The sequence below is a fragment of the Aotus nancymaae genome, unplaced genomic scaffold (genome assembly GCF_030222135.1).
Source record: "Aotus nancymaae isolate 86718 unplaced genomic scaffold, 86718_ANA_hifiasm-v0.15.2.pri h1tg000033l, whole genome shotgun sequence".
Taxonomy (NCBI): domain Eukaryota; kingdom Metazoa; phylum Chordata; class Mammalia; order Primates; family Aotidae; genus Aotus; species Aotus nancymaae.
In genome coordinates, this window is record NW_026988447.1 from 456,423 (window position 1) to 472,570 (window position 16,148).

Below are 16,148 nucleotides of genomic sequence, written 5' to 3' on the forward strand. Positions count from 1 at the left end.
TGGAATCAACCTTGATGTTAACCAATGGTGGATTGAATAAAGAAAATGTGATACGTATACACCATGAAATACTGCACAGCTATAAAAGGAATGAAATCATGTCCTTTGTAGCACATGAATGGAGATGGAGGCCATAATCCGAAGTGAATTAACTTAGGAACGGAAGACCAAATACCACGTATTTTCACTTATAAGTGGGAGCTGAACATGCAGTATGCATGGACATAAAGATGAGAACAACAGACAGTGTGGACAACTAGAGGAGAGAGTGGAAGGCAGCAAGATTTGAAGAACTACCTATTGGGTACTATGTTTAGAACCTGGGTGACAGGATCATTCACAGCCCAGACCTCAGCATCACACAACATTCCCATGTAACAAACCTGCACATGTAACCCTTGAATCTAAGATAAAAGTTGAAAAAAAGGGCCAAGAAGAAAAAAATCATTCACGAAGATTTGGGGAACTAACAGTTAACACTAGAATATATATATATATACACACACACACACACACATATATATGTATATGTATATACATATATTTACATTTCTTTATTGCTTACTCCAGTTATTTTATTAGCTGTAATACAGTAACTTGCTTTTTATACTGTTTCAGAAATATAAAATATCTTTTTCACAGATCATAGTGCTTTCATAAATGTGGTTTTAAACAAAATAATTAAAATAATGTATACATTATTTCTATATTTCAAGTACAAAAATGGCCTATTAATGTATTTTACACAATTGAAATCTAAAGTAGAAACTATGCTTCTAATAATCTTCCTGTTTATAACTGAAATATCCAAGAATCGTAGGCTAAAAATTAAATTACAGTATCATAAGGTTAGTTTTTTATTCTTCCTGAATTTTCTACAAGTCAGTGTGCATATGAATCTCCAGTGTACTTCTCAAATGTAGTGTATATAGTCTTACATTTAGAGATATTATCAAGATAGTTTTATACACAAAGGGTTCATTTATTTAGTTGCTATTAATCAAATAATTTTTGCTTTTTAAAAGTTCAAAAATATATGCCCAATGTTACTAGACATTAGTCAAGCATCACCCATATCTTTTGTCACAGTGGTATCATTCTCTTATAAATTCATTTTGCTTATGGAAATTTGAATTTTAAAAAATATACCACATATACATGTGTATCTTACATGCATACATAAAATATTTTTTTTTTTTGAGACGGAGTTTCACTCTTGTCACACAGGCTGGAGTGCAATGGCGTGATCTCTGCTCACCGCAAACTCCACCTCCTGGGTTCAGGCAATTCTCCTGCCTCAGCCTCCTGAGTAGCTGGGACTACAGGCACGCGCCACCATGCCCAGCTAATTTTTTGTATTTTTAGTAGAGACGGGGTTTCACCGTGTTGACCAGGATGGTCTCGGCATACATAAAATATTTTAAAGGCGTTTATATAAATATGAATGCAACTTAAGTAAGCAGCATGAAGTAAGTAGAAGTGTCCTTTGGTACATAGAAAAATTAGATAGGCAGACAATTAGATATATTTACATACAAAAAAATTTGAAAACTCACTTTCAATACTGAATCATTATGATGTAAAAGGTTTCACATACAGCTTTAAATTCTGAAAATATCGACTGCCCTTCTAAAAACTTAATAGTCTTAAGTTACAAGAAAACTAATAATTACAGTAAAATTGAAAAAAACATAATTTCTTACAACTTTCTTTAACAAATCTAGTATTAAGGAATAGGAAATCCCTTCTCTCAGCAGAAATGTCAATAGAATCCATTGGGTTGAATCAACGAATTAAGTACCATTTCATACTGAATTATGAACTTTTTAGGTATTTCCTGGGAGTAATCAAGCAACTCACTTTTTCTTGCTTGCACTTGAGTAAATTAATGAATTTACTCTGTTCAACATAAGGGTTCTATACCATATGTCAATGCGTACATATTCAATTTTTAAGATGAATTAACTAGTCCTCTCTGATAGCCAAAATGAAAAGTTCCCTCAACTGACACCAGAAATTATAAAAATTTAAGTAATATAAGACTTTTCCAATAACTTAATATATAAACATAAGCAATTATCTATATAAAACTCCAACAATTTAGATATCCATCATTTCTCTGATTTTCTGCAAAGATTATCAGATTCATAGCAAATTAAAAGTTTTACAGTAATTATTTTATTATATCTGCAATCTTAGGTATGTAGAACAATACTTCCAAAAGTAAATTTTACAAGTAAACATTGGGAAAAAGAAGGTTTCCTTGGACAAATAATTTGGAAAATACTGTGTTGTGCAAAGTTAAACATGTTTGTTTGCTATAGGATATTTCAAATATTGTGAGTACACTGGAGGTTCATAGAGTCTAGATTTCTAATTTGGAAAACAGAATCTTTTTCTTTCTTGGACCATTAAAACATAGTGTTCCCTTAGAACATTAAGACCTTTCATGAATCTGCTTTTGAAACTTTATTTAGGGGAAAAACATAGAGTAGTTCACTTGCAACTGGTTAGAACTTTTTTTAACAACAAAGTTATGCATTTCTATTGATAAAATTGTAATTTATATGCCATTAATGATGATACTTGCAAGAAAAGATCATCCAGGATCCAGTGCTGAAGTTCAAATAAGGGATATGCTTTTATGTTAGAATGGAAATTTAGTATTTGACTATGAAATCATGCAACTACTTAATGACTATTAAGCAACCATTCTATTTTGCTCTTTCACTCATTAAATTAAAAGAAATAAAGCATACTCTCCCTGTGCTTGAACTTTGATTTCAGCAACTTGTTTTTATTTACAGCAATTAGGTGTTCCAGAGTTCTCTTCTGCCTCGTTTTATGATTACTGACTTTGAACTGTACATGTCACTTGCCAACAGGGAGTGAGACAAATAAAACAGTTGATTAAATTGTGGCTTGTTCAACTGGAAGAGCACAATCAAGCACAACCACGCTCTTGTGTTTGTGTGGTGCAATACCTGGACATCTATACAGCTTTCTTGCCTGTGCGATATCTCCTTTGCTTAGGCGAGTTCGCTGACCAATTGCAGGTCGAATGCCATTATCATCACGGGAGGGGAGAATGGTATCCAGAAACATCCCCCTGAAAAAAAAAAAAAAAAACAGAAGCAAACCACACCTAAGTCACCAAATGAAAACTCATAAAGTCTTTACTATTATAAAATTATTTATTTCAAACTCAAGTCAATCAAAGGAGAAATACACCTTTGGTGATTTAAGCAGCATATCAGGTTTTCAAAACACTTTCATCAAAGTAGAAAAAAACCATGCATGTTAAATGTGTATGCCTAGTATAAGGTCAATGATGACATTCATTTTTTTCCTAGAAACATATATGTTCTTCAAAATATGGAATACCTTATAATCCCCCACAAAGTACACCATGACATTTCTTTTGGTTTCCCAAGCAGATCTAAGAATTCCTTGGATTACCAGGTTGCAAAACAATTATTCCTCATAGAGGTCTATTTCCCTAATAGCAACCTACAATAAATAACGTTGAGGTTACTAAAATCGTAAGAGTCAAACAAAATATACATAGGTGAATTTTTCTGAATTAAACTCCTAATTTAACCTAGGTATTCTTAGAAGTCCAAGTATTACAGCAAATGTCAAAAGAAAAAAAAATAAAGAATGCCAAAACTTAGGGTGATTTCAAGCAAATGTTTTCAATTTTCATGGTAAAATTAATAAATAAGAAAACCTAATCAATGCCCTAATAATGTTAAACTACAGATAGTTGTTGGGACTCAAGATTGTGGTAAAATAATCACTAATTTTTCCTAATATGCAGGACCTAAAGTTCTGAATGCAGTGCCCTAAAAATACGTTCTATTTTTTTTTTTTTTAATGTATGTCAAACATTTATAGCTCTAAAGAAGTGGGAATTTAAAAGTTAAATGAACTGGGAGGCTATTCCATGGGTTTGAGAAGTATGGGTTGTGTGTATGTGGATTTACCAAAAACAAGCAACGACAAAAAACCTTTTTATAAAAATATTTAAAATTAAAAAATAAAATGTTATAATATCTTTTAAATTGAGATAATGATGGAAAACTCCTTTCCAAAATGAATAAGTGAACATAAATGCATTTAAACTAACATTTGCATTAAAAGAACAGCATTTTTAGCTCTACTTAGCTTCCATTAGGAAATATTAAGTACTGTTCTAGGTCTGGATTTATAGCAGTAAATAAAACAAACAGGTATTCCTTCCTCTATGATTCTAATATTCAAATGCGAGGAAAGAGACATTAAACAAAGGATTGATAATCCAGGTAGTAATAGGTACTATGGAGAAAAATAAAGGTGAGAAGATGGATACTGATTGTGCAGTGATGGGCTGCTTTTAAATAGAGTGATCAAAGAAAAACTCACTTGAAAGTTGACATTTTAGTCGCACACGAAGAAAGTGAAGATGAGAGAAATGTGGGTAACTGGCAGTACAGTGTTACCAGAGAAACACAACAGCTCAGAAATGAGAGGACCCTTAAAATGTCTGAGCACCAGCCAGATAATTTAACTTTTACTCTGAGGACAATTGTTAATCTACAGGAAAATGGTAAACAGAGGAGTAATATGATCTATGAGTAATTTTATTACTAACTACCCTGGCTCCTAGGTAAGGGAAAGGGCACTTTCCCTTTAGGTCTTTAGATCTTTAGATACAACTAATTCAAATAGGGAGACTGGACTCTTTACTATACAACCTAAAAATGTACACTATCTGAAAAGAAAGCAGAGAAGTATAGCTAGCGATTTATGAGAACTGACCATCAAAAGTGAGAGTTTGTGCATATTTAATAAGACACAACTACGGGTAGGCCACTGTAGTTGAAAACAAACAAGTTACAAGGTAGCATTGAGAAAATCCTTTTAACTTTATGCATGAGCCAACAGATACATTAATTACATAAACTCAAATTAATGGAGTATTAAATTTCTGTAGTACTGCAGTACTACAAATTATTTACTATTTTCTTTATTTATTTCTAAAATCAAAGTTGTCATCTCTGGGGTTTGATTTTTTCCTAACTTTGAAAAAAAGATTCTATTAAAAAAATTCAATGATATCTTGGAGAGAATATATTCAATTTCAGAAAACAGAATTATGAATTTCATTTTATTGTGTCTTCTAAGGTAATCTCCCTTCCATTCCAAGGGAGTTAGTCACTCAGTCTTTTGTTCTTTCTTTGTGGTCAGGAAGTTATCAATTATTCTTCTCCAAATCCTGACAAGTGAGCAATGCAGGATCTTACCAAACCTTCTCAGTGAGCCACTATCAATATGCAAAGACAGATCATATCGTGGTTCACTTACTATTCTTGATTTGGTCTACCTACATTGAAAGAACAAATTAGCTATACTTTTAACAAAAATTTGTAAAATTTTACAACCTTTTTCTAATGAAAAATGGGCAGTCCACAGTTCAGAAGCATGTACATTGTAACATATTCACACATATAAAGACCCTATGGATCCATTTCTATTCTACCCATAAGTGATTCCCTAAATATATGGATAGGCAACATTCATAAAAACAATTGTAACTTATAGACTCTGTGGTCTCAGAATTTTTAAAACTAAGAAACTACAAATACCTACATAAACAGAATAAAGAACAAAAACCAAATGATCATGTTAGTTGATATAGAAGAAGCATTTGAGAGCTTCAACATCCTTTTATAATAAACACTCAAAAATCTAGGAATTGGAGGAAGCTACCTCAACATAATAAAAACTATGTATGAAAATCCCACACATAATATCATAATCCATAGTAAAAAATAAAAATATTTTCTTCTAAAATAAGGAACAAGGCAAGGATTCCCATTCTTAGCCTTAGTCAGTGCAATGGAACAAAATACAATAATATAAAAGCCATCCAAATTGGACAGAAAGAAGTAAAATTCTCACTGTTTGCAAATGACTTGATCTTATATATAAAAAATCCTAATTATTTCACACATAATAAAACCCTGTTAGAACTAGTCAATGAATTAAGCAAAGTCATAGGATATAAAATCAACATGCAAAAATAGCTTGCTTTTCTATGCATTTACAACAAACAATCAAAAAAGATAATTGATTCCATTTATAACAGCATCAAAAAACATGCTTAGAAATAAACTTAACCAAAGAAGTGAAAGACTTTTATACTGAAAGCTAAAGACACTGCTGAAAGAAATTAAAGAAGAGATGACGATCCCTTGTTCCTGAATTAGAGCACTTAACACTGTTAAGATGCTATAACATCCAAAGTGATCTCAGATTCAATGCAATTTCAATCAGAATCTCAACAATGTTTTGCTGAAAATAGAAAAATTTATACTAAAAATCAGGCATGATCTCAAGAGATACCAAATAGCCAAAACAGTTTTGAAAAAGAAGAAAAATTTGAAAAATTCAAACTCCAACTTTGCAGAACTGATTTCAAAACATATCACAAAGCTACAGTAGTAAAAACAGTGCAGTACTGGTATAAAAGCAGACCAATAGACCGGCAAAATAAAATAGAGAGTACAGAAATAAACCACCATGCACATGATCATATTATCTTTAACAAGGGTGCCAAGATCCCTCAATTAGGAAATGACAGTTTTTTTCAACAAATGATACTGAGAAAACTGGATATCCACATTTAGAAGAATAAAATCAAGCTTTTTTAAAAAAAATTAATTAACTCAAAATGCATTAAATAACTAAAAATAAGACCCAAAACTATACAACTCCTAGAATAAAATACAACGGGAAAGTTTCATGGCATTAGATGTGACCATGATTTCTTGGATATGAAACAAAAAGCACAGTCAATAAAACCAAAATAGACAAATAGGATGACAGCAGACATGCAATACTGTGTACATAAAAGGATGCAGTCAACTGAATGAAAAGGCAACCTACAAAATGGGAAAAAATATTTCCAAATCATATAAAGTAAGTGGTTAATAACCAGAATATATAAAGAACTTCTACTACTTAACAAGAAAATAATATAAAATAAGTGGTTAATAATCAGAGTATATAAAGAACTTCTACTACTTAACAACAAAATAATAAAATATTATTCTGATTTAAACATGGGCAAAGGACTTAAATAAAGATTTCTCCAAAGATGATATACAAATGCCACCAAGCATATAAAAAGATGTTCATTAATCAAAACCATAATGAGATATGACATCACACCCAGAATGGCTAACATTCAAATAACAAAAAGTAATGTGTTGATTAGGATGAAGAGAAATTGAAGCCCATGTGTACCTTTGATGGAATTCTAAAATGGTGCAAACACTATGGAAAAGAGTATGGATGTTCCTTAAAAAGTTAAAAATAAAACTAGTATATAACCCAGCAATCCTACTTCGGGGTAGCTAACCAAAAGAATTAATAGCAGTGTCTCTGAGAGTTATCTGCACACACATGTTCATATCAGCATTATTCACAAGAGCCAGAAGCTACACAAATGCCCACTGACAGATGACAATATAAACAAAATGTGGCATATACTTACAATGAAATATTATTTGGCCTTAAAAGTGAGGAAATACTTTCACACACTACAACATAGACCAACCTTGAGGAAATAATGCTGACTGAAATAAGCCAATCATGAAAGGACAAATACTGTATGCCTCCAGTTACATACAATATCAAAAGTAGTCAAATTTATAAACAGAAAATAGAATGGTGACTGCAAGGGTCTGAGGAGAGGTGGAAAAGGAAAGTTCTTTAATAGGTATAGAGTTTCAGTTTTGCAAGGTGAAAAAGTTCTGGACATCTATTTCACAATAATATCAATATCCTTTAATAACGCTACTGACTTGTATGCCTAGAATGGTTAAGATAGCAAATTTTATGTTATGTGTTTTTCTGTACAGTAGAAGTGCTGAGTTTATTTATGACAAATGCATAGGATGGCTTTGAAACAATAGGATAAGTAATATGTAACAGTGGATTGGCATTCAACGCAAAAGCAGGTGTGAAGGAGGTGGACTATGGGAAACAAGAGCAGATTAATTTATGGGAAAATATGCAATGTAATATGGAAAAAGAGTATAGAATAAGGGGAAACATACATTTTGAACTTTGCTAAACTTTTATCATCTATGAAGGCCAGAAAGAATAAACTGTTTTTCTCTACTCTCCAATACCTCCTCTGTTCCAAGGAACCAAAACTCAAGTTAATTCTAAATAATATAATTCAGTATCACAAGAGAGGCACTTTGACTGAACTGGAACCCAAATCCCCATGTGTTACATGTTTTATGGAAAAATCCATTCCAAGCCTTTACCAGAAAATAAAATTCTGTAACTCTTTACAATTAATTTCAAGTCAAGTTACTGGGTGTGTATTTGGCTAGCTATGTGCAGAAAGCAGAAACTGGACCCCTTCCTGACACCTTACACTAAAATTAACTCCAGATGGATTAAAGACTTAAACATAAGACCTAACACCATAAAAACCCTAGAAGAAAACCTAGGCAAAACCATTCAGGACATAGGCATAGGCAAGGACTTCATGACTAAAACACCAAAAGCAGTGGCAACAAAAGCCAAAATAGACAAATGGGATCTAATTAAACTCCGGAGCTGCTGCACTGCAAAAGAAACAGTCATTATAGTGAATCAGCAACCAACAGAACGCAAAAAAATTTTTGCAATCTACCCTTCTGACAAACGGCAAATATCCAGAATCTATGAAGAACGAAAACAGATTTACAAGAAAAAACAACCCATTCAAAAGTGGGTGAAGGATATGAATAGACACTTTTCAAAAGAAGACATTTATGAGGCTAACAAACATATCATCATCACTGGTCATTAGAGAAATGCAAATCAAAACCACATTGAGATACCATCTCAAGCCAGTAAGAATGGCAGTCATCAAAAAATCTAGAGACGACAGATGCTGGAGAGGATATGGAGAAATAGGAACACTTTTACACTGTTGGTGGGAATGTAAATTAGTTCAACCATTGTGGAAGACAGTGTGGTGATTCCTCAAGAACCTAGAAATAGAAATTCCGTTTGACCCAGCAATCCCATTACTGGGTATATATCCAAAGGATTATAAATCATTCTATTATAAAGACACATGAACTGTTTACAATAGCAAAGACCTGGAACCAACCCAAATGCCCATTGATGATAGACTGGACAAGGAAAATGTGTCACATAAACACCATGGAATACTATGCAGCCATAAAAAACAGTAAGTTCACGTCCTTTAAAGGGGCACGGATGAATCTGGAAACCGTCATTCTCAGCAAACTGATGCAAGAACAGAAAATCAAACACTGCATGTTCTCACTCATAGGTGGGTGTTGAACAATGAGAACACATGGACACAGGCAGGGGAGCATCACACACTGGGGTCTGTTGAGGGGAACTACAGGAGGGACAGTGGGGGGTAGGGAGGTTGAGGAGAGAAAACATGGGGAGAAATGCCAGATATAGGTGACAGGGGGATGGAGGCAGCAAACCACATTGCCATGTATGTACCTATGCAACGATTCTGCATGATCTGCACATGTACCCCAGAATCTAAAGTACAATAAAATAAATATATATGTATATTGAAATCTTAAATTCAAGTTCTAGAAAAAATAGTCATTTGGACAGTTACTTATATTTTAACAAATAAGTATGTATGTCTATAAATCATGTACTTTAGAAAAGAGTAATTTTAAAAATACAGTTAACATAAATTTTTTAAATAATAAACTTTGGTTTGGCAAAAATAGATAATTAGTAAATGTATCCAAGTATTAAGGTTTCTTTAACACATCCTTCTCTACTTTTTACCAAGAAAGTTTTACAAAAACAGGTTAATAAATTTGAATATTTTTCCCTTTTCCTCACCTTGTCTTCAGAAATAGACGTTAATGAACTGTGAAATGGACGTAAGTGGGCAAAAAAAAAAAAAAAAAAAAAGAGCTGAAATGACATATGAGCGTAAAATGGGCATAAATGGAAAAAAGAGTGAATTCAATGGTTTAACACTTCCAAATTCCTTACCTGGGAACTATTTGCCTGATGACATCATCTTTAGAATGAAGTATATCAAAACCCAAATTTATTGCATTCTTTAAAAGTAGCTTTAAGTCATTAATGAAATAATTGTAAGGTTAATGAGTAATGAACTATAATTCCAAATTTTGTGAGATAAAATATCTTTCTAATATGTTATTTAACAATTCATTTAGTAATACAAATTTTTGAGTTTAAGTTGTACTTAAGCAGTAGAAAATACACAGTATAAAGCACAAGTCACAAAGATTGTGACATTCCAACTGAACTTCTAGAGAACCTATTTAACTTATGAATATCCAATTTTCATTAAACAATGCTTTGTCAATTTAATATGCTAATTCGTTTGGTAATACTTTTAATTCAAATTTTTAATGATTTAGAAATATAAAATTGTTTACATAATTTATACCATCTTAATTATCACTTTAAATTCATGTATCTAGTAGAGAATGTAAAAATACATTTTCAGTACTGGCTTTTGTCAATAAATCTTCATCAATTACTTTTCTACTTTATTTCTGTGGTGAGGCAGCAATATTTGAAAGTAATTCTAGTTCTAATGTCAGGCATAGCTTTGTGAGGAGCCAAATGGAGGAAAGGAATTAAAAGTCAAAAGGTATAACCTGAGACTCCAACCTTGAGAAGGTGTTCCTGGCATAGTGCATGATACTGTCAAAATCATATCTTTCTCCAAGTGAGTTTACTTCTCCCGGCTCCATCTTCAGAAAATTGTACTCTTGACCTAAGAACCAGGGATAAACAAAATCTCAGAAGTCTTTTAACTGACAGAAAAAAGACCAGAAGACCTTTCCTACACCTGCATCTGCTTTCTGTGAAACGATTTTGCTGATTGAATTTACATACAAACACACAGACACATACAAAAAGCATCTGTCTTCACTCTACCATCATGTTGAAAAGCAATATTGAATTGGAACAAAGTGTTAATTAACTTCTGCACAAAGGTGAACTACCAAAAAGCATATATTGACTTTGTTTTATATGTATGCTCTTTTAACACTTCATAATATTGATTTCTCCAAAATCTTACTGCATTTTTGGTAACGTAGAAATAATTATAAAAAGTTACATTTTCATCTAAGGAGTTTTCCCATTTTTATGACTAGATTTGCCAGTTCCCACAAAAAATTATCTTCCTATTTGGTTTAATTCCTTTCTATGAAACAATGTAAAAAGATACAAAAACAATATTAGTATAAACAGAGCTCTGTAGGCTTTAGCTCCATGACTTCATCACTCAAGATATAAAAATAGCAGCAAATTCTCTACTTTCATTTAAAAATTAAACAAGTTTATTCATGATGAAAAGGCAGTTCTACTTTGAAATTAAGAAGAACATGCTTAAGAACTTAATTTTTTTTTTGATTTCCACATCTGTTAGTTTAGCTTCTGGACATCTTCATTTTTAATAGATTTTTCAACTGTCTGTTTGTATCTGTATTGTAGTATTATTTCTCAAAATTTGAAAAGAACACAAACTTAAATTCAATGGTTCCAGAAAGGAACATTCCTTCAAAGAGAGTTTAAGTTTTGATGACTCAGTTTTCACAATTTAAGTAGCTAAAGGTTGTGCAAATCATATCACTTATGTAACAAAAAGCTTTGAAACATCAAAATATAAAGAAAGATAAGCTATTGGAATTCCAAATCCAATTTTGGGCCTAAAAATGGAACTATTATGCCATTCATCAACCTAGGTTTTTATTCCAATTGCCATATTTCAATTAAATATAAAAGATCACATTAATAAGAGTTTTCCTTGAGTGCTGTCTCATGTGATAAAGGAAATCTGGGGTACTCACTTGAGAATTAAGAATGAAGAATCAATAGGGAGTTAAAGAACCCAAGTCCTAGACCAAAGTGTTTTAGTCCATCTTTTAAGAAATTTACACAGCTTAATTTAAAATTAACTAACCAAACCTTATAATGATATATGTGCTCCACGAATCTCTGATAAGTCTATTTATGTTATGACCATTCTTGGGAAATATTCAACATTCTCTTCAACCCATGATAGAGGCAACTGTTAAAACTTTTGTGTCATAAGCAATCTGAAGTCTAATATAACAAATCTATGATCAGATTTTCTAAAAGCTATGTATTTTATACTTTTTAACCTGTAAGATTTCAATTTAGAGCATAATATGGGTCTAGATTCTCTAACTAAAACAAAATATTCCATAAAAATTTCTGAAAGTAGAACATTAAGCAATTTTAGCAATACATTTTAATGCATCTAACTCAAGGACTTAACATGTATATGACACAATATTTTTTGTTAGTTAAAAACAACATAGCTGTACATAGTTCAAATAACAGAAAATTAGGCATATTTCATGAAAGAAGGAAAAAGAAACAAAATACATAGCGCTAATGGAAATCACATTTGACAATTTTAAAAATGGCAGGCATCCTTCTTAAAAGCATATTCTAACATGGATTAGAGTAACCGAATCCTTGTATCAATTTGGTTCCTATCATAATCACTAATTTGGCATATAAATAAAAATCCAAAGTTCATGCTTATTAGACATCATCCTTGACTAAGACTTGATATTAAGTGCCTGACAGCAAATCATAAATCTATTGAAGATTACTCTCCAACATAAACACTTTCATACTGGAATTGCTCTGTTACAGTGGTTCTCATTATTCAAGAAATCTCACTCAATAATTTTTTTTCTATTGGCCATAATGTTTAGTCAAAAGAAAATATTAAAAACCATAATTTGCTTGGCACTGTTTTAGGATTATATGTTTATTTTTACTACATATTATATATACTTTTTCCTTGTTTTAGATACATATTTATATTGAAACAGGGTCCTATTTTTAAAAGTAAGAAACATTTTTGAAAATTACATCTTTTATAAATTTTTTTTCAGATAATACAATGTTTGACAAATAGAGGACACTAATAACTCTGGTTAACAGCCAAGTTATCATTTATGTGGTAGTTGAAATAATTTTCAGATTTATTTTCTCTTTATTTCCCACCTAGTGATATATAGGATGAATCTTGATAGCTTATACATTAGAGTCTTCTATATAGGGGAGTATCCATTTTTTATACTTATTTTTGATATCTAACTCTACAGATTACTTCATCCTTTTTAAAATTATTTGTTTCCTTGGCTTCCAGGACACCACATTCCACTGATTTTTCTCTTACCTTTTAGGCACTACCTTCTTAGTCTTTTAGGACATACTCTACTAAATATTCCTTAAATATTGTTTTTACCCATTTTTTACCCTAGACCTTTTTTTTTCTTCTCCCTCCAGTTTTTCCTTAGTTAGTCAAATATATGCCAAATTTTTGTCTTTAGATATTTTATCTTTAGATACACCCTGAAGTCCAGACTCACCTTTCCTTTCTCTGCAAAATAAGGATCATATGAAGCCTTTTAAAATATGAGGAAATGCTAAATGGAATCATTAATTGCCTTTCTCTTTCTCAAAAACATGCTGCTTTATCAATATTTCAGTATCTCAAATGTTTCATATGATGGTACTAACATTCATCTTGTTGCCTAAAAAGAAAACCTTTGAAGATTTCCCCTCACATGATGATATTCCTCTTAAAATGTTTTTGAAAGACTATTTCGTCTTCTTCCTCTTGACATGTACTGCCCTTACTAAGAACCTAGTCACCTCTCATGCCTACTCATGTAGGCATCTATGAGGTTTCCTGGACTTAAGGCACATCCCGCCCCCCACACCCAGTTAATGATTGCTCTAAGACTGACTGTGAAAATGAGTTCTCTTTATTTTAATCTGAACTTTTCCTTCTTATAATCCTTCAAGTATTCCCCAGTAACTAGAGAATAAAACCCAAATTTTCTCCTGAGGTTTACATCATAGAGAATATTCTCTAAGTAAATGATGAGATACAAACTAATCCCACACTTGTAATTTACTATCAACCATAATGGTCAGATAAAAATAATTCAGTTTTCTGTAATTATAGCTTTGCTCATGAAGTTTTTTTAGCTTGAAATTTAATCACTCTTCTGTCCACCTGAAATATTTCTACTTAAGTCTTAAATTTTCATCCTTTACAATTCCCTTGACTCACTAAGGAACTATTTATCATGCTTTGCTTGGACTCTACACTATTCTCAACATATATTACTAACTACTTTCACTTTCTCACTCACTTGCAATCATATATATATACGTATATATCCCACACTAAGCTTTGCATTTTTCATGACAGTATCTTCAACACCTAATATTGGCCTCATAAATAATTGGCACCAAATATATAATGAGCAAATAAAGAGATCAGTACTGTTACTTACACAAGGAATTCACTCTTTGTAACAAAACTGGTCATGAATAAAAATCAAAACATATTTTCACTTTGGATATGCTTAAAATACATGCTTATACCTTACAAGAAAATTCCAAACAACAGAATATTTTTTGGCAATGGAAATAAACTGATCTTTATGCACATAAAAGTTAAATAGAAAGTCTTACAATGAGGCTACTATCAAATATCAAGTATCGGAGAAATGCAGATTTTAATTAGAAATTATATTTCAATTACTGAAAACTTTCCTAAAAATGTGTCTTTAGGGTAGCCAACTTTAAGCAGAAAATCTCAGGAAAAAAAAAAAAAAAAAAAAAAAAGATACTAGCTTGGAAATAACTCATTTCACTGGAATTTTCTCCAGAAATTGTACCTGGTATAACATAGATTCCTATGGTAGCAGCACGTTTTATGGCAAACCCTGGGTCCTTTTAAAATCCCCATAACATAAATTATAGAACTAAGCACAAAAAATGCTTAAGTAAAAAAGAAACATTTAATAATTTTAATTTATGGTTCAATAGCTCACACCCAATACTTGGAAAGCACAGAAGCTTAGAAATAAAACAGCTAAATCTTATAAAAGAAAGCAAGTCCAATCAATGCATGAACTCATACAGTCTCCAGGAAAAAAATTAAAATATAAAAATCATCACGGGTAATTTTTAATCAAATAAAATGTTACTCTATTATATCAAAAACATAAGTTTATATTTTTGGGAAAGTGAAACAATAAACTGCATAACTATGATTCAAAGATATCCAGTCAGCCTTAAACCCGACACATCCTATGCCTCTCACCTGGTTGGATGTTTTCTCTTATGATAGTTACATGGTTATCTCGATCTGGTCGTGTGTGTTCATGCCAAAAACCTATGACATGGCCCAATTCATGAACAACAATCCCAAATTTATCACAGTTCTTGCCGATAGAGATTGCCTGAGGTCCATTTCCCCGCCGACCTACATAAGAGCAGCATCTGGAATAAAAGAGAAAGTGGAGATGGTGGTGGAAAGGTTGTGCCAGAAAACTTAACAATATGGTAAATTTTTTATAAAGAATAGTAATGAGCTATAAAGTCCAATACATTCAGAGGCAGAACAACCTTTATTACTATATATGTCTAGTTTCTGGTATCCTTTCAAATTTAAGTGTAACAAAAGTTTCTGAACAATCAGTTCAAGTGCTTTTGTAATTATCTATATATTAGAAATATGCTTACATCATTTTAGAAGCATTCCAAAATACATCAGAAAAGAAAATAATTAATTATGATGATGACAATTACATCATGATAATGATGATGTACTACTGAAGACATATAATTAAGCTGAAGACATCAATATATATTTATTTCTAATATAATTTTATCCTCAGAATTCATATTAATTACTAGGTTATTACTTTGTCAGTGTGGCTATCCAACAATAATTCAGTATCATTTCAGTATTAAATATAAAATTAAAGAAAGTTTATTTTTCCTCTTTGAGAAAAACAGAATTAAGCTTATTTATGAAAGATGTTGGTTAATCAAAAAAAAATTACTTTTTCTACTCATGAAAGAATATTTTTTATAAAATAAATGTTTAAAAGAAGTTAATTGAAGAAAATTATTTTTGGCTGGTTGCAGTTGCTCATGCCTGTAATCCTAGCACTTTGGAAGGCCAACCTGGGAGGACTGCTTGAGGTCAGGAGTTTGAGACCAGCTTAAGAAACATAGTAAGACCCCATCTCTACAAAAGATTCAAA

At 31.6% G+C, this 16,148-nt stretch overlaps 1 protein-coding gene across 10 annotated transcripts in view; it reads right to left on the reverse strand.

Annotated features, from left to right (window-relative positions):
- The window catches only part of LOC105732479 (tolloid-like protein 1), a 256,428-nt gene that overhangs the window by 97,337 nt on the left and 142,943 nt on the right, over window positions 1-16,148 (reverse strand). For all 10 annotated transcript variants that reach the window (XR_010345339.1, XM_012474568.3, XM_064383750.1 and 7 more), the window contains 3 exons: window positions 15,200-15,378; window positions 10,699-10,804; window positions 2,985-3,109 (listed from right to left, as the gene is read on the reverse strand). Coding sequence is in view for 9 of the 10 variants with exons in the window: in XM_012474568.3 (XP_012329991.1) it covers window positions 2,985-3,109; window positions 10,699-10,804; window positions 15,200-15,378 (410 nt within the window). In the remaining variant the exon portion in view is untranslated. The remainder of the gene's footprint in view (window positions 1-2,984; window positions 3,110-10,698; window positions 10,805-15,199; window positions 15,379-16,148) is intronic.